Below are 23,926 nucleotides of genomic sequence, written 5' to 3'. Positions count from 1 at the left end.
AGAGATTACAGGGGTATAAATGTGGTGCATCTGGAGGTCAAGGCTAAGACTACAGAGTTTTGAGTGCTTATATCTGTTGCACTTGTGATAAATTTACTCCTTATGATTCTCTGTTTAATTTTGCACTTGTTCAGGTTAAACCCACTACACATGTACCCCAACCTAAGCATTAACCATTTGCAGGGCAAGGGGTGGAATTTTGACATTGGATTAAGAATTATAAGATTTGAAAAATGAGTATTTTGAGTTTATTTTTGAACCTTCCTTGGTGACTGAAGTGCCACAGCCCCGTCTATGTAGCACTGTACAGCCTATTCTGAATCTTGCCTGCAGTGTTTCCATTTGATGACATTTCCTATGTCATCAGCACATTTTACACAAAGGAGCACTGGCTTGCTCTATGATCTTTGTCATCTTTTATATCCTTCCGTCTTCAGGGTGTAATCCTATTTATTTGTGTCACAGGTTTTCTTAGCACAGTAGTAAGTGCAGGTTTTCTTAGCAGTTAGTAATATAGTAAACTATATTGAGTGTTTATTGAATATAAAATTCTAGAAGGTATTAGTAGTTTTAAAGGCAGTTGAGTTACTAAATGTAGATGGTATGGGGATGTATACAGTGAAAACAAAGCATTTCTCTTCCCTTGCTCCTCTAAACTTCTTGCATTCCTCCTACCCTCACCTCCAGAAACCCCTGACTCTTAGCTGCTACTGCTTTTGTATAAAACAAAAAACAGACATTGTCTTTTAAAACTATGTTCCTATTTGTATGTGCAACATTTCAAGTAATCTCAGTAAGGTGTTTTTATTTTTCCCCATTTTCATACAAGAGTCAATTTACCTGTGTTCCTTGGGGTGGCTGTTTACATTACTTGAAGGATGTTTTATGTCTACTTTCCATACATCCATACATTCTACATCCATAGAGAAACAACTATGTGGACCCAATAGTAGCAGGGTGGATTTTGTATAGTATAGTAGTTGAGCAGTGGATTTTGGAGCAGTTTGTAGGCTTCTTTGGTTTCACTGTAAAGCTATCCCCGGCCCTGGCCACTGTTTTGGACCTATGAGTAGTTCCACAGATTTTTAGAGATGAAGATACATCTGTGGCATTACATTATCCAGTGAAGAGAGGAGGATGAAGGGAACATTATGTCAATGGAATTCGCAGAACATACTGTACAAGAAGCACCTTAGCAAACAGAACCAAGAAGTCTCATGGTGTTTGGAATAGTACAACTAGCAGTATTGTGAGTATTCTCAGAGCAGCACAGGAGCTTACAACCTAAAAAGATGAGATAAAGCAGGAAGAAAGTTGGCTGGCTGGCTGGCCTTAGGAATTTTGTATTTGGGAAGGACAGTTTATTTCTCATACAGATTACTATTGCTGAGCTATGCAAAAGTATAAAAAGAGAAGGAGAGAAGTGAGAATGCTGAAAGCATGGGTGTTTGGGTCAGCAAGACATGGAAGATCAGAAGAGATGACAAACTGGACTGAGCAAAAGCAAAGTGGTAGGTAGTAAGGGAGAAAGGATGTCCATGGAATAATGGACATGCCATAGAAGTGCTATAGCAACATGGTGCTATGACAAACCTGGAGAAAGATTCTGCCTGGGAACACCTGAAAGAGCACAGACTCTCTCATTTGAGTATGGAAATGAAAGGAAAGCCCAAGACCTCAAATATTTAACATGTGTGTATATATATATTTTATATATATATAAAAAAACACACATTTGGAGATAAACAAAAAGAAACGTTCGAAATCCTGAAGTGCTGTAACATTACTAAAGGTCTTTATACATTTTATAAATGAATTTGAATAAATCACGTGTGAATAGCACAATTACAGGAAAATTACATGATCAGCAGGACTTTGAATAGCCTGCAGAATCTGGAGAGAGAAACACAATGTCCAGAAAGAAGGCAATTGCAACAGTCCAAGCATGAAATCATCACAGAATGAATGCTTTCCTTATAGGATCTGCTGAGATTACAGCCTAAGGCAGTATCTGTGGCCATGAATTAGGTAGAGCAATAAAACTTACATTCCCTGAATCAAGATATTACCTCTTTTTCAGATGTCTTTACTAGTTAACTCTTCAGTGGCAGTAACTTATGTCTAGCGATATTTGCTGACATCCCACTGTCATGTGCTTGTCCTCTGTGAGCAGTGGGTAGTTGGGCTGATGGGTTGGACTTGGCACTCCAAAGTCCTGTTGTATTTCTTAATCATTTTTTTCTTTTTTAAATTCAGTTTTACAGCAATAGAAATAGTAAAAGAGAGACATAATATATAGATTTTTTTCTGGCTACATTTTAAACATCCCACGTCATTTTAAAGGATATTTAAGAATCAGACATACATCTAGAATTTGCAGATCTCCTTACTTAGTCAATTAATTTTCCCAGGTTGCATTACGTCATAACTGTGGGCAGAAAGTGCTGTGCAGGATTAGTGCAAGGTAGTAAAACTGAAGGACTGTTTTGCTTTGTGGGGAAAAAGAAATCACTGTGAAAAGAAATAGCAGCGAAACTGGAAATTTCCAGTAGAAATTTCTACCTTCCAGTACAACTAGAAATCAAAAAGTGTAAATGCTAAGTGAAAGGAGCAAATTTCAAGGAAGTGAAAAGGTGATTTCACTTGCTAAAACCAGGATCTTATAAGTTCTTGCCTAAGAAAAAAATACCATCAAACAGGCTAAGTGTATGGGCCTCTTTCTTGATAACAGTCACAGCCAAGAGAGAAGTAAATTCCATTTGTTGCAGTAAAATAGTCCAGTCTAACCATGCTTTCACCCAATCTTTACAGTCTTTCCAAAATTAATCTTTCCATTCAGTACCACACATTTTGGCTTTTCGTGTATTGCTTCCACTGGCTCTGCAGCTCCTACAACAGCCTGAGGGATGAGAACTGCAAATGAACCTGTCCAGTCTGCTATCCCCTCTGCCAGCAAGTGCCACCCGTGCAACTACTGCCACCCCATGTGTACCTCCATGTGTACCTGGGGCAAGGAAGGGGCCTTTTCTGCATTTGCTTATGGGGATGTATAGATGTGTTACTTTAATTACAAAATAATGTAAGTGATAATTTTGCTGCAAGCCCTGGCATCACAGAAGAGTAAGGTTTTTTTTAGAGGTTTACATGTAGAAAAAAGAAGAAAAGTACTGTATTTCTCGCTCTTTTGTTTGACTCTGCTTCACTTCTGTCTACTTTCTGGGTAATCAGGGCAACTTTTCTCACACTGTAAAAGAAAAGGTGACTTCAATATTAGATGTGGTTTAAGACAGGAGATGCAGCACTGTGTACATATAAGAAGCTTTTTAAAGAACCCACTGGGATCAGTTGAAGTGTTTTGCTGGCATTCTTGCATCGGAACAGTTAGTATTTAGTAACTTTCAGATGGAAAGAATCAAAAGTTCTGCCAAACTCCCTGCTTCTGAGTAATTTTTGAGTATAAGATAAAAAGAGATCCACTAATGGAATGTTAAACAAAAATCTACCTTAGTACTAAGTTCAACATGAAAGACTTTGAAAACAGCTCTGGGAGCTGTCATTGATAGAAAACTGCAGTTAGGTTCCTTTGTGTTGAGATGTCAGATATTTAAAAAAAATATAAAAAAAAATTAACTAACTACATGGTTAGTTAGTAAGTAACCATCTTTGTTCATGTTAAAATCTTTCCAATGTACTCTTTTGTTTCGATAATGCCTTTTTTCAATCTAACTTTCTCAATCACATCGTGCATCTTGCCTGACGTGTGACTGCCATGCTCTGCCAAGTATTCAGCGTTGCACATGCTCACATTTTCTGTAGTGTAAACTTGATTCTTACAGACTTAATTTTATTTCTCTGTAAGAAAGAGTTCTGTGAAATATTCCTAATTTTTTTTTTTTAAAGTTGATTTTTTTTTCCACTCATGTTCTCTTAACAGTTTTGGTAGCTTTGTTTCCTATTCACTCCATCACTTTAATGATTTTTTTTCAGTAATAAGGTGGCCAGAACTGTATATAAAATACCAAGAAGGTTATGAAGAGTTTACAAGCTTTCTATCTCTATGACTAGAAGTCCTTTCACATGTAGCCCCAACGTCTGCCTTTTGGCTGCAATTTCCAATTAACTTACATCCTTTTTGTGTTTGTTAAGCTTAGTTCATTGATGCCACTTCCTGATTTATTTCTTCTGTTTAATGTTAGTGTTAAATTATTTTTCCCATCTGTATAGTTTTTTTTTATGTCTAAGAAGTTTGGAGTGGAGGAGCTGGAGAAACTGAAAGAAAGCTGTTGCAATATCCATGCTTGAAATTCTTGAGAAATGAATGTACATGTAGAACGTTGACTTTCATGTTATTACTGTTGAATATTTGACTGAATCTTTCTACATTGGTCAATAGGTTAACATTACAGACTATAATATACATCAACTGTGTGTATAATACATAGTCCTTCCTCTGTGTGACTGCTGGAAACTGTATCATATTGTCTTTGTGCTATATTATGCATTGTCCTGGATGAAATAGTTCTTAATTCTTTGAGTATCTGATGATTATTTTTTTAGGTTAGATTTGCATATGGTGTTATGAATCATACAGGTTTTCTATCAACTGTCATCCAGAGCTTGCAAAAATCATTCACTTTTCTTTCTCACCCATGGACCTAAATGACATTGCTAGATTTTGAAGCTTTTTTTTTTTTTTTTTTTTTAAATGTTGAAACCCAGTAAGTATGATTTTTATTCAATTATGTAAAAGCCAAAGCAGATTGCAGCTTTCACACAATTGTGATTTTTGGTCTTCACTAAGCTGGTTTGTACTCTCTTAGCCTCTGTCCAGAAGGCACTGCCCAACCACACTGCAGTGGTGGGATGCAGTGTGCTGATTAGTGCTAGACTGAGACATTACTGTCACCTAGCATTCAGGTGCATTTTACCACCCCCCACACTCCCTCTACTCTTTCTGGTATTCAGTATTTCTTGTAGGATTATTATTTGTGTTGTATCAATTATGAAAAAATGAGTAATTTCTCTCTCTCTATTTTTTTTTTTTTTTTCTACAGGATTTACAGATAATCAGCACAGATGAAAACCAGGTATTCGTGGCTGTTCAGGAATGGTACCAGACAGACACATACAACCTGTACCAGTCTGACCCACAGGGTGTTTACTACTCCATCCTGCTGGAGAATGTCCGGAGCACAAAGCAACCAGAAGAGAATGTCCTGATAGATATTCTGGAGGTAGGCTTTTCTGTCTTCCAATGTCTGTAGTCTGGGTGGAGATTTAATTCTTTTATTTTGATTTAGGGATATTATTAATCTTGTTAGTAGATTCTCACAGTTATCTTTAATGTTAAGACTATTATTTCTTACTCATTGATAGTGCACCATTTTTATTTTTGTTTTGTTTGTTTGTTTTTCCTCCTTCCCTGCTAGTGTGCTGTGAACCCTAGAACTAGACTGGGTTGCAAGGATGTGCAAGACCAGAATTGGTTGAGGGTTCCTGTAAGATAGGAAAACTGGCAGTGTAATTTATTGTTGAAGTAAGAATTATGTAGCTGCCTATGTATGGCTCTAATTAGGTCCTTCTTGGTGTGGGAAAATGATAGTGTTGTTGTTGTTGCCTTTATCTCCTTCATCTTTGTTTAGCTTTTACTTATCAAATGGCTGTAGTAAAACATTTACCAATTACCAGTGTAGGCACAGATTATTTTCTGTGCTGTCCATATTCAGAAATGGGTCTTAATGAGTGAATCTACACATTGTGTGTAGCCACATTCCCACAAGGTGATTTATCGAGAGCATTATTTTGCAGCTCTTTGCTCCTGGTCACTCCTGCAGGTTGCAAAGCTGAAAGGGAGTCAGGTACTATCTCTTCTTCTTGCATAACCTGGAGCGTGTAATTTCAGATCACTTGTACGGAGATGCTATCCCTCACTCTCCTTTTGTCTACAAGAGATATTTGAAATCCTTAGTGAAACTGAATTAATAAAGTATTACTGAAGGTATATTTGATAATGCACAAAAGGGAGATATCCCAGATTATTGTTTTTGTTTTTTGTTTTTGTTTTTTTCTACCTTTGGACATTTTAATGCATGTATCCCAACTTGGGGACAGGAATCTCCAATGCAACACAGATCCTTGATGGTTGATAATTTCCAAAATTCAAGTGTTTAATTCTCCTTAAAATTTGCACTGTCTCCATTATCTTTTGCTGACCTCACTTCATCTTCATCTGCCATAAACTCTTTTACTTGTCTGCATTAATTTTCTCTTATACACTTTATCTTTTGTACCATATTTCATTTCTGCTCACATTGCAAATATGAATGTGAAATAATTGTCAAATATTGGCATCATAGAACAAAAAAAAAAAAAAAAAAAAAAAAAAAAAGTATTAAGTGACTATACAAAAGCAGCATGCCCTTGAAATTTGTATCAAGTGCTGCCACACTATGAACCAGTAAGGAATTTGACACAAGCACATTTGAAAATACTACTTCTAGGCTGGATTCTGTTATGCCTCCTATATGAAAAAGAGCTATACAACTGGCAGCATACATTCTTCCTATTTACTTTCTTTCCTAAACAACAAATCTTAAGTATTTCAATTTTAATCATAAGCTTATGTTATACAGATGTATTTTTTGTATTTCAGTAACTGCTGATAATAAACACTCTGGGGCCATCTGAATGCCGCCTCTTGGTTCCCAACTAATATAGAATATTATTCAACTGTTACTAAAAGAAAATCAAACAGTGCAGAAAATAATGTGTCACTGAATACACAGCCATAGCAGCAAAACTGCTTACAAAATAGTTCTGTGAGGTAAAAAGGACTTTTCTAAAATTGTTGGGGAGCCACTAACCCTTGAACTGTTTTTGAAAAATAGGTGCTCTGAGAACTAACCCAAAGATTGACATTTCTGAATTTCCTGCCTTGAGTAACTACTCTAGATAGCTACTAGTTTTGCATCTTAGGTAGCTCAGTAGTTACCTAGTAGGCTGCTCATCAAAGTAGCTGAGCACTCCCCAGTGCCTAAATGTCCTCTTTTGCATAGGACCTTATTTGCCGTATGTGACTCTTCCCTTTTTCATAGAAATATACTAATCTCACAGTGTTAGACTAGGGAACTGAATTAGAAAGTGCAGAAGAATTTTGGTGCCTTGCCGTCACAATTGAATCCAGAAGGTAAATTTGACATACAGCACTTTAAATATTTACAGAGAGTCAGGTGTGAATTTACAAAGGTCACAAGACAAATACAATAGAAAATGCTATACAGGGAGAAGGGTGTTTTAAAGCTGCCATTTTTATGCACTGTAATTTTTATAGTAGGTTGTTTTGTTTTGTTTTCAATGTGCTTTTTTTAGCCTAATGCACCTCTCCAAATATCATACTTCTGAATTTTCTCTGAAGATAGATGCCTGGAATCTCTTACTTTTTAAGGCAGGGTTATGCCTTTCTTTCAAAATAGGGCTGCTGAAGTGCTGGTCAGCTTTTATCTTTTAGAGCAACAGTGAGAACAGTTAACTGGGACACTGGAATAAATTTTTTTTCATGGCCTTTTTTTGCCTGATAGGATTCAAACCTCTATCTCCCACATTCTGCAGAGGAGAGGTAACCCTAGCCACCTGGTTACGTTAGAGATGGGAGTGGGAATGGAAAGCATTTTCAGTCTGACTCCCCCTGTATTTTTATAGAATTATATACATTATATAGAATGATTGAATATTCATTAAACAAGAATGAGAGAAGAAACAAAAATATTCATGATACATTGCTGGTTTTGCCATCCACATATGAAGAGGGAAACTTCAGTTGCAGTCCCTGATCTAATTATTGTTTAAATATTTAATAGTCTTTACTGCAAAAAACTACATGCACAGAAATTGAAAGCCAAGTCTACCTTTCCCAGTACATGTTTGAACTGCTAGGCATTTCATTCATACTCATCTCTATGCTGTCTTCGGAAGGTGGAATACATAATAAATCCCTAGCAAGTTGAAATATCTTTGAAAGTAAAGAATGCACGTTCCTTATTTTCTCCTTCTCTTTCCCTTTATCACTGCCAAGTACCTTACTGTTATGTTTGACTGGGAGGTGATGCATAGCTTCTAGCATCCTGGAAAAGTCAGCCGATTGCATGTGCATGGGGTTTAAGTAAGAAAGAGTTCATCAGAGAGATGTAAAATGACAGAGTAGCAAAACATCTATAGAAAATTTGATTCTCTAGACTTAATATATTTTCAGGTTCTAGGCTATTACTGTAACTGGCAGAACTTTCTTATTCTCTGTAGAATTCAGTCAAGAAAACAAAATAGATCATATTAATGAACAATAGGTATCAAGTCTGTAGCCTGCTTGTTTAGATGCTTTCTCTTCAACCTAAATGCATATTTTTTCTAAAACGAATGTCAAAGGGAGTTAATAAATTGTAGTTGGGGAAAAATAAAAAAAAAAGAAAAAAGAAAAAAAAACGAACAACAAAAACTAAAAGCCAGTAAGTGTTTCTGATAAAAAGCAAATAGTCCAAGACTGAATCATGTCAGCAAGAAACAAATATTCCTGCTCATGCTGAGACCTGGCTGTGTTGTGCCTTTAGTTGAAATGACTTCTTCAGTGTTGCTATACTGTGCTGTAAATGGTGATACACATTTTTATGTTGATGTAAGTTGATACACATTTTCTAGAATTTTTACAAAATTCAAAAAACCTTGTAAATAAGTGTAAGGTAAACAGGGGCACTCTGAAGGAAACCTTTAAACTTAATGCAAGATCTTACCTCACACCACTGGGTGGAATATTAAAATATTAAGTAAATTTCAGAATTTGCTGTCTTGTAACTAACACAGACACATTACCACATTAACATCAATGTCAAGTTTTCTTTGATTTTTAAAATATTTTCAACCTTTTATCAAAGGGGAAAAATATGTAATGCTCACCATGACTGATGCTCTTGCACTTTATCTATATGACTCAAAATAAAATCTATAGAAATCAGAGCATTCTTAGGCAGAATGTTCCTATCTGCATTTTTCCCAGGGAAGGTATCAGACATGTGCATGGCAAAGTTATTGTCACACAAGTGTCTTCTTGGTGAAGAAATCCCAGGCCTTGGCCAGTCATAGGTTTTTAGTTGATGCTTATTGTGGAGGTGTCAGGGTGTTGAACCAAACAGGTCCTGGGATATTTATGTATCTTAACTGGTGGGTCTCCTTTTAAACACCTTGTACTGATCATGTAGAGTACCAAAGAGCTTGAGTCTACTTCATTCTGTAATTACATAGCTATACAAATCCCTATTGCCAAACCTTAACAGGTGTAAATACATCCATTTTGCTATAATTTCACCGCCTGTGTTATATCACTCGGGTAACTTTGTGGTTGTTTTTTTTTCACTTGTAAGCAAAGGCAAAAGCCTGATTTATAACTCAGAGTTGCAGCAGGTATGGTACAAATAAAAATATTTTTTTAGCATAGATTGAACATTCTATAGTAAAAGATGTGCTACTTATTAAGGACATTATATGTTGGTTTGGGTTTTACCTCCATGGTAGTATTAGCAATCATGGAAGGGAAAGGATACAGAAGCTGCCACTGGGAAGGGTGAACTGTTGGGCCTGGTTGTATTATCTTCCTCAGGAGCTGAACTGGCATTAAGACTGATGTAATTCATTAGTAGGCCCAGGGTGCTTACAAAGGATAGATATTCCAGTATATCTTGTCAGCACATTGGGAGTTATGAGATTAAAGATTCATATGGCTTTTTGTTTGTTTCTTGCAGTTAATTTTTCTGTTGACTTTTTTTTTTTTTTATTAAATACGAGGAAAGTCTCTTAAGATCAGGGCTGATGCTAGAACTAAAAATATTAAGGTACAAATACTCCCAAGGGCACTTCTAAAATATGATATGCATTACCTTTGACACTCTAAGTGGTAATAGCTTTCTAATGCAGATAATTTTGAAAGAAAACAACTAAATGTGCCCAGGAAAAGAAAGCCTGTAACCTCCCTCCAGAGGTTAAACCCATGGAGGGAGTTTGTGGAGTTAGACTGGGTCTGGAATCATTTCAGATGCTTGAGAAGATATTTCAGTCCTTGCTATTTCTGCCCCAGAAGATCTGTCTGCATTTATTTACTGCAATAGATAAGTGTGCTTCCTAATTCAATGTTATTTTTTAAAGGACATTATATTTTGTTATTTTAACCATTCTGTGTAGTATTTCTGTGATGTGGGTCACATGACTACAGTGTAAAAGTCATGTTGCAGCTATAAATTGGTTCTGTAATTTGCAGAATAATGTTTTAGATATGTCCACATTAAAAATAAAAATGCAGAAATGTATTAGGGAATTTTGCCAGTAACATAGAATAATGCACTAAGGTATCATTCACTTTCCTAGTGGAGAAACTACCAGAGGTAGTTCAGAGCCACAAAAGAGCAGCTGATCAGCAGTAATCCTTGCTGAAAAAATGTGTATGTGCTGGTCATTAACGCTTTCTCATTTATGTTTCAGGTCAGAGGTGTAAAAGGAGTCTTTCTGGCTAACCAGAAGATTGATGGGAAAGTTACAACTCTAATAACCTACAACAAAGGCCGTGACTGGGATTTTCTAAACCCTCCGGACATTGATATGAATGGCAAACCGACAAACTGCAAACCTGTAAGTGGTCTTATCCTCTCTCTGAAGTCCACAAGGATTATTTGTATGGGTGGGATGTAGTGCAGGCAGCCCAAGAGCTTTGTGCAGTGTTTACTAGCTAAACTAATAGACAAATCTACTTACATGACATGAGCACTGGTTTGGTACGCTGTTAGTCCAGTCATTTTGTAGAATGAGTCATGACTGTCTGTAGCACTGCAGAATATTTTAGAGCTTAGTTTGACACAAAGATGATATTTTTCTTGTGTGCCAACCACACAACTCAGTTTTGGATAATCATGACAACAGTAAGTTGTGTCTGGGCATAAGGGGCACATTGTCAATCAAACTTATCTTACCAATACCTTTTTCTGTTTTCATCTTTCATGTTTTTGTTTCATCTTAATCCAAGATAATCTTGTCAAAGGGAACTCTTGCTTGGAAATAAACATCACAATTAATTGAATCAAAGAAATCCTTTCTTTTTGCAAGAGGATGTTATTTCCTTTTGCTTATGTGTCCCAGCTACCCATAATAATTTGTTCTTTGTTAGACTGTTGTTAACGATTGTTGCCATTGCTGCTAGTTAGTTTTTAAGCAGTTCTGCCACAAGGATTTTTTTTATACAGTAATTTCATGCTGACTTCTTTGAGTTTGCAAATCTTATTTATCGAGGCAGTGGAAATTATCACTCTGGAAATTATCAGAGGACAGCAGAGGACTATGGACGGCATCAGAGGTTTTTGATAGTTAGTTTAGGTTAATATTTTGGTTTGGACTTTGGCTCCATGGGAAACAGACATTCTCTTTCTCTATAAAGACACACAGCTGAAGCTGCTCTCTGACTGAGCTTTCATTATCATATGAACATAATTGTTAACTTTTTTTTTAACACCTGTCAACTTCTTCTTCCTCTACAAGCCTGATTGCTACCTTCACCTCCATCTCCGCTGGGCAGATAATCCCTATGTGTCAGGAACAGTCCATACAAAGGATACTGCACCAGGACTCATCATGGGGGCAGGTAAATGTATGGAATTTTGTAACAGCTGGAATATGGCAGGAGTTTTTTGCATAGATCCAATCTTTTGGATTGTAGCATTTACAATGCTACAAATGTTAACAAAATCAGGCTTTCCCTGCAGAATATTCCTTTGTGACATCCCTTGATCAAGCAATTTAATACAAGTTAATTTAAGTCCAAGAGTTCTAGGACAGATCTCTGACAGTTGCCTCTATACATTATACTTCTCTCTGCTGCGTAGTATCTCCTTCCCCTTAAGTGCAGTGTGAAGCAGTGACAGTGGCTGAAGGACTTGTCCTGCATTCTTTTTCTCTGGAAACGAAAAGCCTTACCATCTCCTCCAGTGTGAATAATAGCCCAGCAAATTCAATAAATTAATCTAAACAGTGGCCAAGCCTTTGTTCTTGAAGCTTACATAGAGATAATTTGTCTTGTAATATTTGTTAATACCTTCCCACCTAAAGAGAGATAAAGTGACTGAGGCAAATGTGTCTTTGCCTCAAAACAACATAATCAGTGCTGAGAACAATGCTGGTTGTGTTTGCTTCATTATAACATATGTATTGTACCATGTTACTGTGAAGTGGAATTTAATACTACGGTGGAATTTCTTTTATTGACTACTCATCTCCAAAAAAAAAAAAAAAAAAAAAATCACAAGTCTGTTTTACTTTGTACCCTTGTAGTTCATCTATTTATTTATTTTGATTTTCTGTTTCTTTGTTTCAAAATTCTTGAAATGCTAACTGTTAAAAGAGTTTTTTAAATCACATTATTCTTATGTTCTAGAATATGCTTAGGTGAAATTCACAAGTGTACTACTTATCTTTTCCTACAAATATATGTTTTTAATCAATAACTGTTTTTACTTTAGCTTATAATAGTGTCTTATAAAAAGGTTTCTAAACTGAAAATTTCCTAAGAATTTCAAGGCAAGCATATTTGCTGTTGAATGAGAACGACAGTTCCTATTACTTCAATATAACTGAAGATTTCAAGTGTTCTCTTAGTGTAAATGGGGTTCAAAATATTTTACTGGAGGTAGACCTACCTGGGGAAATGCTGCTATGTTTTTAGTGACAAGGATGAGACTGAGAATTTGTACAGTGCTTTTGTAGTTACATTTCTGGGAAGTATCTAAGTTGGTGTTTAATTCACATTTAATATATTCCAGTAATTCAGAAAATAACTTCCTTCTCAAGGATTTTCTTTTTACATAAAGGTACTCCTATTCTAATGTAGGTTCTTACTTCTAGCCTTATTATATTGAACCTGCACACTTTTTACTAGCATATTAAGCAATGCAGTTTGATTAATGAGTCTGTTATTTCCACTTCTTTTTTCTCTGTCCTTGCATTATAATCTGATGTAGTGAACTGATAATTTTTGAGATCTTGGTTTGTTTTCATTCGACTGGGTTTTGTGTGTATTTTTGAAGTGCACAGTCCTGTAATATCAGGGATGGCAGGTTGGAGAAGAATGCTTTGCCCTTAATTCCTTCCTAGAATGCAGTTCCTTTAAAAAAAAAAAAAAAAAAAAAAAAAAAAAAAAAAAAGACATATGAAGAGTGGCTGAGGGAACTGGGATTTACTCTGGAGAAAAAGGAGGCTGTGGGGAGACCTTACCAGTCTCTAAAACTACCTGAAAGACAGTTGCAGTGTGACAGTCTCTTTTCACAGGTGGTAAGTGATGGTGTGTGAGGAAATGGCCTCAATTTGCACCAGGGGAGGTTTAGATTAGATGTCATAAAGAGTTTGTTCATGGAAGGGGTAGTTAGATACTGCAACAAGCTGCAGAGGGAAGTAGTGGAGTCCCCATCTCCAGAGGTATTTAAGAGATGTGTGGATGTGCTGTTTTGGGACATGGTTTAGTGGTGGGCTTGGTAGTGTTAGGTTGATGGCTGGATTTGAGGATCTTGAAGGTCTTTTCAAACCTAAATGATTTTATGATTCCATGAGATTATATCATTGTGACTTTGTTTTAGCATATCTGGTAGGTAAACAGCAGTTTTCCTCAATATAAGGAAATGTTCTTTCTAATGTCATCCAGATATCATTAAGAACTGGACTGATTTGTTAAATTTGACTTGTTGAGCAACCTCTAACAGAATTGAAATGGTAGAGGCACCACCACTCATAGCAGCTGGCTAAAAAGATGGGAAGAATGGTGTGAAAGTACAAAAAATATTTCCAGGAATAGGGCAGTATATCCTTTCTGTGGTAGAAGGTCATGTAGTTGTAAACAGAGCAGAAGGATGATTTAAAAATCTCAAAGAGAAGCTGCATGCCTCTTGTAAACAGATGACCTGTCTCAGCTCAAATTTTGACTTGCATTTGTATTATTTGTATGCTCAGTGCACATCCTTTGATCTTATCTGGAAAACCTGATATTCTTGTGAACTTACCTTCTTATCAGAAATACTTTATATACAACAAGCTTGTGTTTCTTCTGGACTGATTTTCAACATTGATAATCACATGCAAATCAGCAGAAGTACTAGTTCCTTAGCACATATAGAAATCAGATTATTTGGGCCACATCACACACTTGCAATTTTACTGTTAGATTTAGCGAGAGCACATCATCTGGAAATGACAGATGATAATAAAGATCCAGGAATGTCAGTTGATCACAGTGTGACTACAAACCATCAATGTGTTGTGCTGTGGAAAAGGGGAATGGATTCTGAGGGTGAAGTAGGTAAATAATTGCCAACAGAGAGAGGGAAATATGAACACTGTCAAAGTACTGTACTAATAACAGCATGTACAACTCTGATCATCAATTTTCAGGACCAATGAGCAGGTGCTAAGGACTACTTGGCATTTGATGAAAACAGAGGTTCTATTTACATGGAGATTCTCATTAGTTGAAAAAATATGAAGGCTGATAAAGAATCTGATTTTTCTTGAAAGTGTAACCATGGGGTAGAAACAAATGGCAGTAAAGAGATGCTTATCGTATGATGTAAACAACTGGATAAGAACTGGAAATCAGAATTTTTAATCATAAGAGCAGTGAAACTACTCCTCTCAATAAGAGCAGTGTGGTTACTAATAAAAAGGCCAAACCAAAATAATGATGATGATGATAATAATAATAATAATAAATTCCTTTAACATGAAATTGGTACATTATAGAAACATTATATGACACGCTTGTGACAGTTGAAAACCTAACCCATGACTTAAGGGTAGATTTGATACTATGCTTGAAAATCACAGGACAGAGACTACTAAATAATGTTTTAACTTGAAAGAATAATTAAGTGGCAAACAGCATTAAAGCCTTGAGCATTTGGGAAAAATGCAAAAATACAATGGTAAAATTGCATCTTTTTAAACTCACATTTACAAGTAAAAATTGCACTCTATTAAAGTTGCATAAATAGTTATGAGGTATGTATATTTGTAGCTTATAAATATATATCTAAATTGTGCAGACATAATATTAAATTTTATAGCTGCACATTAAAGTGTTCTTTCAAATAACTGGCTTGTTCCCTTTAAGAAACGTAATAGGATTTCACATTTACATTTTATTTTTGTGCATTTTAATCTTGGCAGCAACTTCTCTTTTTTTCACAGCATCAGCTATGAAATGTGTGTCAATTGATGTGTAAATTTTTATTATAAACTTGTGAAAGACTTTCCTATGAAAAATGTTTAGAGAAGTGTAGATTTTTCAGGTGCTAGTTTACTATAATTCTCTGCTTAGCCTCCAATCCAGATGGCAAGTCAAGCAAGCAGTAAGTTTTGCACTTCTGTGTGAATTGAGGAAGTTCACATTGAGGAACTGAGGAAAGTTCAGTTTACTTTTTGCCATGTCTGGCCCAAATACGTTGCATGCATTGTAATAAATGTATGTAGTTTTTCACCAAAGTAGCATACCAAGCTGCCACTTCAGAAAGGGTGAGATAACAGGGAGATGATGGAGCATTTCCTAGTGCTCTTCACAGTGAAGATCCTGCAGTTCCTGAAGATTTTTCTCATGTCAACATGTTCCTTAACTTTGTGTGAATCGCTCCCTCAGCTAAGCACTACTTCAGTTTGCCAAGCAAAAACAGCCTATCTGGGACATTGAAATGCAAATTGGTCACATGCTTGGTCTACACTGACTGGTAGTTTACAAACCATGAATTTTTAGCTTGTTCATTAACTACAGAGATGCTATAGATGTATTAATTAACAGGTGATGTAGGCAAGGTGCATTCCTCTTTCTGATGCAGGTATCTGTCTGTATGCTAAATTTAAGTATCTGGAAAAGATTTTCCATATTTGAAGAATTATCAAAGTGTTGCATGTGGGGATTATTTCTTCTCAGAGTAAGCATGTCTAAAATCACATAAAAAATATGGGTAAATGCAGTGATAAGTAGTGGTTAGAATACATAAATCAGTAGTAAATTTTAAATGAAGTTAATCTCTGATATTTCTGTGACCCAGTAGGAACCTGCCAAAATGCCTGAGCAATGAAAAACTCTAATTAGCTAACTCTTTTGAGGTCTGTATATGTTTTCACAACTATACCACAATTCCAGAGAGCTTAGCTGTCTACTGGCCATCATTAAAATGCATTATTTTCTTTCAGAAATCAGACCACTGCCAACTGCTAATCTGATGTGCAAAATTATGAATAGCTTAGATAAATATGTGGGACAGTAGTTGGTGACCTTGTAGCCTAGCTTTCAGGCATGCCACCCCTGCAGGGATGGAATGTGATTTTACCCATTTACCTTACCTAATCCTTTGTTCAGGAAAGGCAAATGGAAAGCATAGTCATGAAGATTTACTATATCCCAAATCACAGTTTGAAAAGGTTTTTAAGAATGCAAATAGCAGAGATGAAAGAAGACTGTGTTTAATAATAAAAAATAAAATAAATCTGAAATTCTTACCAAAATGTTTCCTTATGTTTCCTAAATTTAGCAAACAAGTTGTCCGAACATAACAGCGGAACCATACTGGCTAACACCAAGAGTCTCTAGCACAATATCCTGGTTCTGTTGGCAGCAAAAGCTTTTGGGGAGGTTGTTAAGAATGGTGAAAGTGTGTATGGTGACCTGGCCGTGATGTGGGAGAAAGCACACACACACGAATGTTTCTGATAAATTGTATAGGAAAAAAAAAAAAAAAAAAAGAAAACTACCACGGTTAGGTCCCTTCACCTACACAACCCACTGAAACTGTCATACTTTGGCTTTTTACTTTCAGACACATCCATCACAACCAGGGTCGTGCCATAACACATCCTCAGTTTCATGACATGAGCACCCCATTTTCATGGCCTATAACATAAACCTCAAGCTCTTTTAGGTAATTAGAACCAAAACCAAAACAAATGAACAAAACAACAACCAGAAAATCCTCACACACAAAAAAAGAACATCTACCAAGGCAATAGCACCTGGTGAGACCCTGGGCTGTGTTATATAGTATGAACGTGGGCAAGTGATGCCAGTTGGCCTCAGGGCTGCAGGATGATCCCTTATTTAATGTATGTGTGTAGTTTGCAGTAATGCCACCTGGTCATTAGGAATAAAAGATGAGGCAATACATTGAAAATTGAATGAGAAATGCAGAAAGCGAAGTTGAAACACACAGTCTCAGTCATTGAAGGGTCATCTTTTCTATTTTCTCGTTTAGCTGCAAAGGACAAAATAACCCAGGTTTGAGAAGGTTCTGTACCACAGGTGAAAATTTTAAGATTAGGAGGCAAAATGTGAGTCAGACTATTTTTCAGGCCATTTAGATCAGCAAAAAAAATACATTAGAATGATACCAATCATAGCTCTGGCTAACATAGTCTAAAGTTTGTTACCTACACCAGATGCAGGAACTTTTCCAGTATGGACTTGAATTGCACTCAGGATATTGAGTGCAATTCAGGATACCTCAGATTTTGAGATCTAACACAGACCCAATAAAATGATAAAAGGCTTCCATGTTGTAGTGGCACACCTGAAGAGTTACTTCAGATTTTTACAGCTATAATAAAGATTTTGGCATGATTCACCAGCTTACTGTGATGTTTGTGGATTGCGTTACTGTGTGGACATATCAGTGTGTGGTGGGTAGCAGAACGGTACTAATGAACTGCTCTTCGGGGGGTAAGACATTTGATGTCTTCGAAGTGTTGGATTCTAGTCTTAGGGCTGAGTATAATTTGGCTATTTCTCACATTCTGCATCACCTGATTGTGATGCAGAATGTGAGAAACAGAATGCTTATGTTACTGGCTGCCACACTTAACACAAATATGGTTCATAATTCCACTCAGATACAGCAAGAAAAATTTTAGAATGTTTCAGCTGTGTTTTCCGAGTGCTTGTATGACTTTGCCGTCATTTGTTTGCAATGTTGTTATGTCAGGATTTTTTCTGCATTTTGTTTGAAGTGAATTGGAGCTGTTGCAAAGGAGTTTACGGGGTGCTATTATGTATGCTTTGTCTAGTTAGCTAGTTTAATTCAGTAATGTGACACACTGTGAAGTAGCTAGAGCCTTGAAGTAAAAGTGTACACTCAAAAATAGCAATCTGCTGTATCTTTGAAGTTGCATGTTACTAGAATATAGGAAAAAAAAAAAAAAGTTAAATCAATGTAACACTTTAAATACAGACCTCTTAGCTCTTTTGTGACATAGATTAAATAGAAGGGTTTGAAAACAAAACTGTGATGAGTCCACTAAGTTTTTTTTTGTTTTTGAAGAACTTGTCTCCATTTGTGATGCAGGTTTCCTGCTTGCTATTTCTCCTGCTTTTTCCTTCCCAGTCCACTAACACTGTTTTTCAACAAGTACCCATTGTATAGCTACCAGATAGCAAAGAGTAAATAAATTGAAAAGAGTTTTCTTACGTGCGTGCAGACTTGACTTTATAAAGTTTGCAAAAATTAATGGAATCACTTCTTAAAAAAAAATCTGGAGTTAGTGAAAATTACAGCCTTCATTAGTGCATAGAGCATTATTACATCAACAATCAGAAGTCACTGCAGGCATCACTTTTTTTTTTTTTTTTTTTTTTTTTACCTTTGACCTGGGGATGGACTACTTTTAAAGGTCAAAGAGCAGAGCCTTTCCCCAGAGTAGCACACCAGCCTTCATGCCAAGTTTGTCATCAGTTGTGTTTTTTGACAGAATGGCACTTCTCTGTAAGTACAACTGAGTCCAACGTCTTTTGTTCACTTACCAAGAAAAGACAATAAAGGTAAAAACAAAGCTAGGAGAAGTCAGATCTGTCTTGTTACAGAGCTGCAATTACAAAGCTTTTGCTAATATCTTTCTCATTAGCGTATCAGCTGGATGTAAAAGGCTTTCTAATGAAGCAGAAGTTGATGATGTTTAGTTTACAGACTAATTCTCCATTAGCTAAGGCAATTTACCACTGCAGTTTTTAAGGTGCAGCTCCATATCACTTCTCAATATAAAGATCTACGCATGTGAGTTCATTAAAAGGTAAAAACAGAATAATTGGCATTTATCCAAGAGCAAAACTAACAATGCAATCATTAAAAGGTATCTGTGCAAAGAAAGGTGTAGACTGAAAGCAACACATTACATCCTAGCAAGAAAATAAATCTCCAGCTATCCCAAAGAAAAAGTTCTGTAATTACAGAATCACAAGCATTTACAGGAGCATATGCCAATGAAAACTGTATAAGGAAAGTAAGAATAGTGAATAATGAAAATGAGAATAGCAAAAGAGTAAAGAAATATATATTTTGGTTAAACAGCAAGTCAAATCTGCCTTCCCTTCCTACAAATCCTGAGAAGATATTTTCTCATTCACACCCCCTTCTAGTGGCCAGACTGATCTTTGCTACACAAAACTGATAGAATCTCGTCCTACTTCCCTATGAGAGCTTCAAGACTCGGGAAAATCAGATCAACCTTCCTGATCTTTGTTGACATGGGTTTTTAAGATTCAAAGTGATAATAAAGTGAAAATGGCTATAAAACAAATATTTTTAAATAAACTTAAAATTTAGGAGGAAATATAACTGAACTCAAATGTGAAGCTTTCATTTTACATCTGTCTTATTCAAGACAGTTTCTTATTCAGGAGTTTAAAATGTTTAATTGTTTTTTGCTTGCTTTGTGTTTTTTTTTTTTTTTTTTTTTTTTTTTTTTTTTTTTCTTAAACTGGAAGTTCTGCCTATGTGAAATGTGTTTGCAACTTACTGTTGTTTCTGTCACTGAGGTTTCATTTTGAATGCTGGTATCATGGGGCCTTTCTTAAATCCAGACAGCCTTATGTGTAAGAAATAACTTCGTTGTGAAGCCAAGTGATTGCCCTTACTAGCCCAGCTGCATGGACCAAGTTGGCAGAGAGCTGTGGGAAGGTGAAGCCTCCTGGTGAGGCCCCATGGCCTTAATGCTGACATGGTGCTGGGCCATTTTTGAAGACAGTGATTTTTTTAAGGAAGGAATAGGGGCTGTTTACTCTGCAATTACCTGCTTCTTTTTCTTTTTCCTTCTGGCTTGGTACAGCTGCTGTCATATCCAGTAGCAGCCATGAGGGTCATCTATGCACTTTGAGTCTAAATTGGTTTTGGCACATTTTTAATCTTACTGGTTTAATCATAGAACTGTAGAAGGCCTCATGTTGGAAGGGACCTTAAAGATAACCTAGTTCCAGCCCCCTGCCATAGGCAGGGATGCCACGCACTAGATCAGGTTGCCCAGGGCCTCATCTAACCCGGGCTTGAATGCCTCCAGCAATGGGGTATCCACAGCTTCTGTTCCAGTTCCTCACCACCCTCTGAGTGAAGAATTTCTTCCTAATCTCTAATCTAAATCTCCCCTCTTTTAGTTTAAATCCATTTGCCCTTGTCCTGTCATTATCTGATTGAGCAGAGTCGCTCCATCTTTTTTATAAGCCCCCTTTAAGTACTGAAAAGCTGATATATATATACACACTTCATCCATACAAGCCCAGTTCTTAGATGAGTATTCAGTCCCCATCACCTTCATTCATACTATACCGACCTTATCAAATCTCCTAATGGCTTACAGGAACGGGTTTTATTTCAAATTGACACAACCAACTAAATCTTTGTTGAACCATTCAATAAATTGAGGACATGGCATTAGATGGGAAGAGGAAAAAGCAAGAAGCATCTTCTAAAACAGTTGATACAGTTGAAGGAAATGAACAGCATTTTATAAATTTGCTGATCCTACATAAAAAGTAGCATAATCTTATCTAGGCTGTATGCATGGTTAAATAATGTAGTTAAACTTTTAAGTAATGAAACACATGCAGTCTTGATGGTCTAAATAGAGTGTGTGTTTTGAGCAGTGAGCAGAGTCATTCCTCTCTGGAACCTTTCAGCACTAATGACTACGCTCTGCCAAGACAGATCTGTTTTGGTGGTAAAAAACAGCTATTTATATAACACAAATGAAATTTCATACTGCTAATCTAATCTCAAGTGTTTTGCTTCCTCATCTCTTCTGCTTAAGAGGATCTGGTAACTTTTGCCTTTCTTTTTACTGCAAAAACATGCAAACCATATATTTAAGTCAAAATCCCCTGTAGGACATCATTTAGAAGGAATATCATGCTATGATTTTTTCACTACAGCTGTCTGGTGATTCAGTAGTTTGCAGTTTGAAACAAAACATGTTAAAAGATGGAGATCTTGCTATTTGGGATTGCACCTTCTAAGATCTTGTTTCACAAGTTTGTTTCAATACTTCTGTTTGCTATCTGCTGCTCTTCAGTGCTATTTTTAAAAATATTCCATAGCTTCCTGGTGAATACTTAAGTAAATCAAGTAATTCTGCTTGAGACTTGCATTTACAGTGCCTTTCAGATCCCATCCCCACTTTTCAGTGTTACATATTTATCCTGAGTATTTATCCTTTTTTTCCATAAAGTCATGCAGATAAAACATTTTTTATTTTAACACTTCAGTATGAATAATTTTACATAATGCGATTAAGGTAGGGATTCTGAGTTGATGCACATTTCACACTTGCATCTTAAATATATGTTCTAGTATCAATTTTTTAAGCATGCTGGAAAAAAAATAAAATGTTGTTTTGGCCTGTGTTTTAGTACAATTAAACTTCATTGCTCCCACCTATATACATCTAGCACTGTTGAAAAAAAAAAAAAAAAAAAGGTTGCATATATGTTTTTAAGAGGCTATATCTATTGATACTAGAATAAGCATTTCTACCAATCATCTAAGTTTAATTCTTGCTCTGACTAGTGTCAGAACCGGATCCAATGTCTTGTTAATTGGGTGCCACTCTTGTTTCCTTCTCCTTTGTGACAGGTAACCTGGGGTCCCAGCTGGTTGAGTATAAAGAAGAAATGTACATCACATCTGACTGTGGGAATACGTGGCGTCAGGTAGGAAACAGAACTAGTCAAAGGCAACAGGAAATATTTTTAATTTAACTAATATGATGTATTTTATAATGATAAATTTATTTTCATACACCCACTCTTTTGAGGTAGGTGGCTATTATTATTCCCCTTTCACTTGGAAACTGAGAGATTAAAGAGGTGATTTACAAAGACTCTAATTGGTTAGGCTGTCAGGTTCCACTGAAACAAATATTTTGTTCTTTTTACAGAGCTTGCAAATACATTGCATAAGAAACATACATTTAGTTTTTTTCATAGTTTCAGTAATCTTCCTATGCTAATGATGAAGTTGACTTGGGCTAAATCTTGCAGTACAAATATTCCAAGCTGAAAGACATGGTTTGGGTAGAAAGGGGGACATTTTTCTGCTTCACAGTTAAAACTGGTATTTAAGCTTAAACTTTTTTCTCCATTGAAGGTGAGAAAGCAAAAAGAGATTGAACAGATAAAAAAAAAAAAAAAAAAAAAAAACTTTTCATTTTTTTAGTATGATTTAATCAGTTATAGGACTACAAACATTAAAGTATTTTTAAAATAACATCACAGTCTTGTAGTAGTTGAAATGGCATTTGATTTTTGGATGTCTTATGCTTCCAGTTCTTAGTGTTGATTTAAGCATTGTACCTTTGTTATTCATTTTATCATAAATTGCTCTGTATCAGCAACGATTAATCATAGGAATATATTCTTTTTGAGTGTAAATATCAACAACAGTAATGGTCATAAGACATGATGAAGTTCTGTGAACTACTTCTGATGTATATTCAGAAAAAGAAGGAAAAAAAAGCCCTCAAAGCACCAAAGTGCATCAAAAAGTCATTTGATTTCTGTTAAAATGGTCTTTTAGTGTTCAGATGAATTAAGATCTAGTTGTGTTATAAGTACAAGTAGGTGTGCAAGCGCTCTCACTAGCACTAGTGTTATTGACCTCAGGAATTTTGAGATAAAAAGAGCAAAATACAGACGTTTTCTTAGATTGCTATTTCAGGGTGCCATTAATACTCCACAGGAGGGCTTTTTAAAAGAAATATATTATTTTTGTCATGATAATGTCCTTTGAGTTTTAAAAGATGAGATTTTATGCCAAAATCTTTCTTGAATTCCAGCAGATGATAAATAGGTGGTTAAATGCAAAAGCCTTCCAGGATTTACAGCCTGTACTGTGTTATCTAAGTCTTAACAGAGGACTCTCTAATATTTTATCATCACAATTTTCCAGAGTTCTATAGTCTTGATGGGGTGAAAAATAAGAAGGAAAGAGAAAAAATGATCAATTTCATATTTTTGCTGCTTTTATTTGTGAGGCACTCAGGCAAATGATCTGCGATGGAACTTGACCTTAAGATGACTATTCAAGCTGTAAAACCAGCAACAAACTGTTCCTCATTATGACACCATTGCCTGCTTGATTTTAATTAAAGATGCTATGAAGCCTTTGGAAGAACTTACTCGATATTTGTGATCAAAATAAAAATTTACATTCAAGTGAGATGATATGGGAATTATTTAGAGAGTAAACTACAGGGCTCTTGTGCTGGTAAAATGAGAGTGAAGTTCATGTTTTGTTACAATTCCTAAGGTGGTTTTAAGTCACTGGCTTAGAAACGTTGTGGCAATGGTTGGTAAGTGCCCAGCACCTTTCTCACGCTCCACACATGACATTGCAGAGCTGTCTACAAACTCTACTAGAAGAAAAGCTATCTGTGTTTGTGTAGAGTGAAAAAGCAACATAGAAAAGTAAATATAAAGAACCTAGGAGAAAGGGTAGTTCAAGGAATTAAATAAAAGCTTTCCTGAAGTCAGAGCAATATTGGCACTGAGACTTATAGGAATATAGGACAGGGAAGAAGGTCAAAGATTGTGTAATTCAACCACCTGCTC

The 23,926-nt window shown here is 36.0% G+C and overlaps 1 protein-coding gene across 12 annotated transcripts in view; it reads left to right on the top strand.

Annotated features, from left to right (window-relative positions):
- Nucleotides 1–23,926, top strand: part of SORCS2 (sortilin related VPS10 domain containing receptor 2) — a gene marked incomplete at its 5' end in the record, with an annotated part of 570,927 nt that overhangs the window by 490,574 nt on the left and 56,427 nt on the right. For all 12 annotated transcript variants that reach the window (XM_084517076.1, XM_084517072.1, XM_084517073.1 and 9 more), the window contains 4 exons: nucleotides 5,055–5,234; nucleotides 10,519–10,665; nucleotides 11,566–11,668; nucleotides 21,951–22,027. In XM_084517076.1, coding sequence (XP_084373202.1) covers nucleotides 5,055–5,234; nucleotides 10,519–10,665; nucleotides 11,566–11,668; nucleotides 21,951–22,027 — 507 coding nt within the window. The remainder of the gene's footprint in view (nucleotides 1–5,054; nucleotides 5,235–10,518; nucleotides 10,666–11,565; nucleotides 11,669–21,950; nucleotides 22,028–23,926) is intronic.

This window comes from Aythya ferina (genome assembly GCF_964211825.1).
Source record: "Aythya ferina genome assembly, chromosome: 4".
NCBI classification, from domain to species: Eukaryota; Metazoa; Chordata; class Aves; order Anseriformes; family Anatidae; genus Aythya; species Aythya ferina.
Note: the sequence above shows the minus strand (reverse complement) of the source record. Positions and strands in the feature narration are given on the sequence as shown.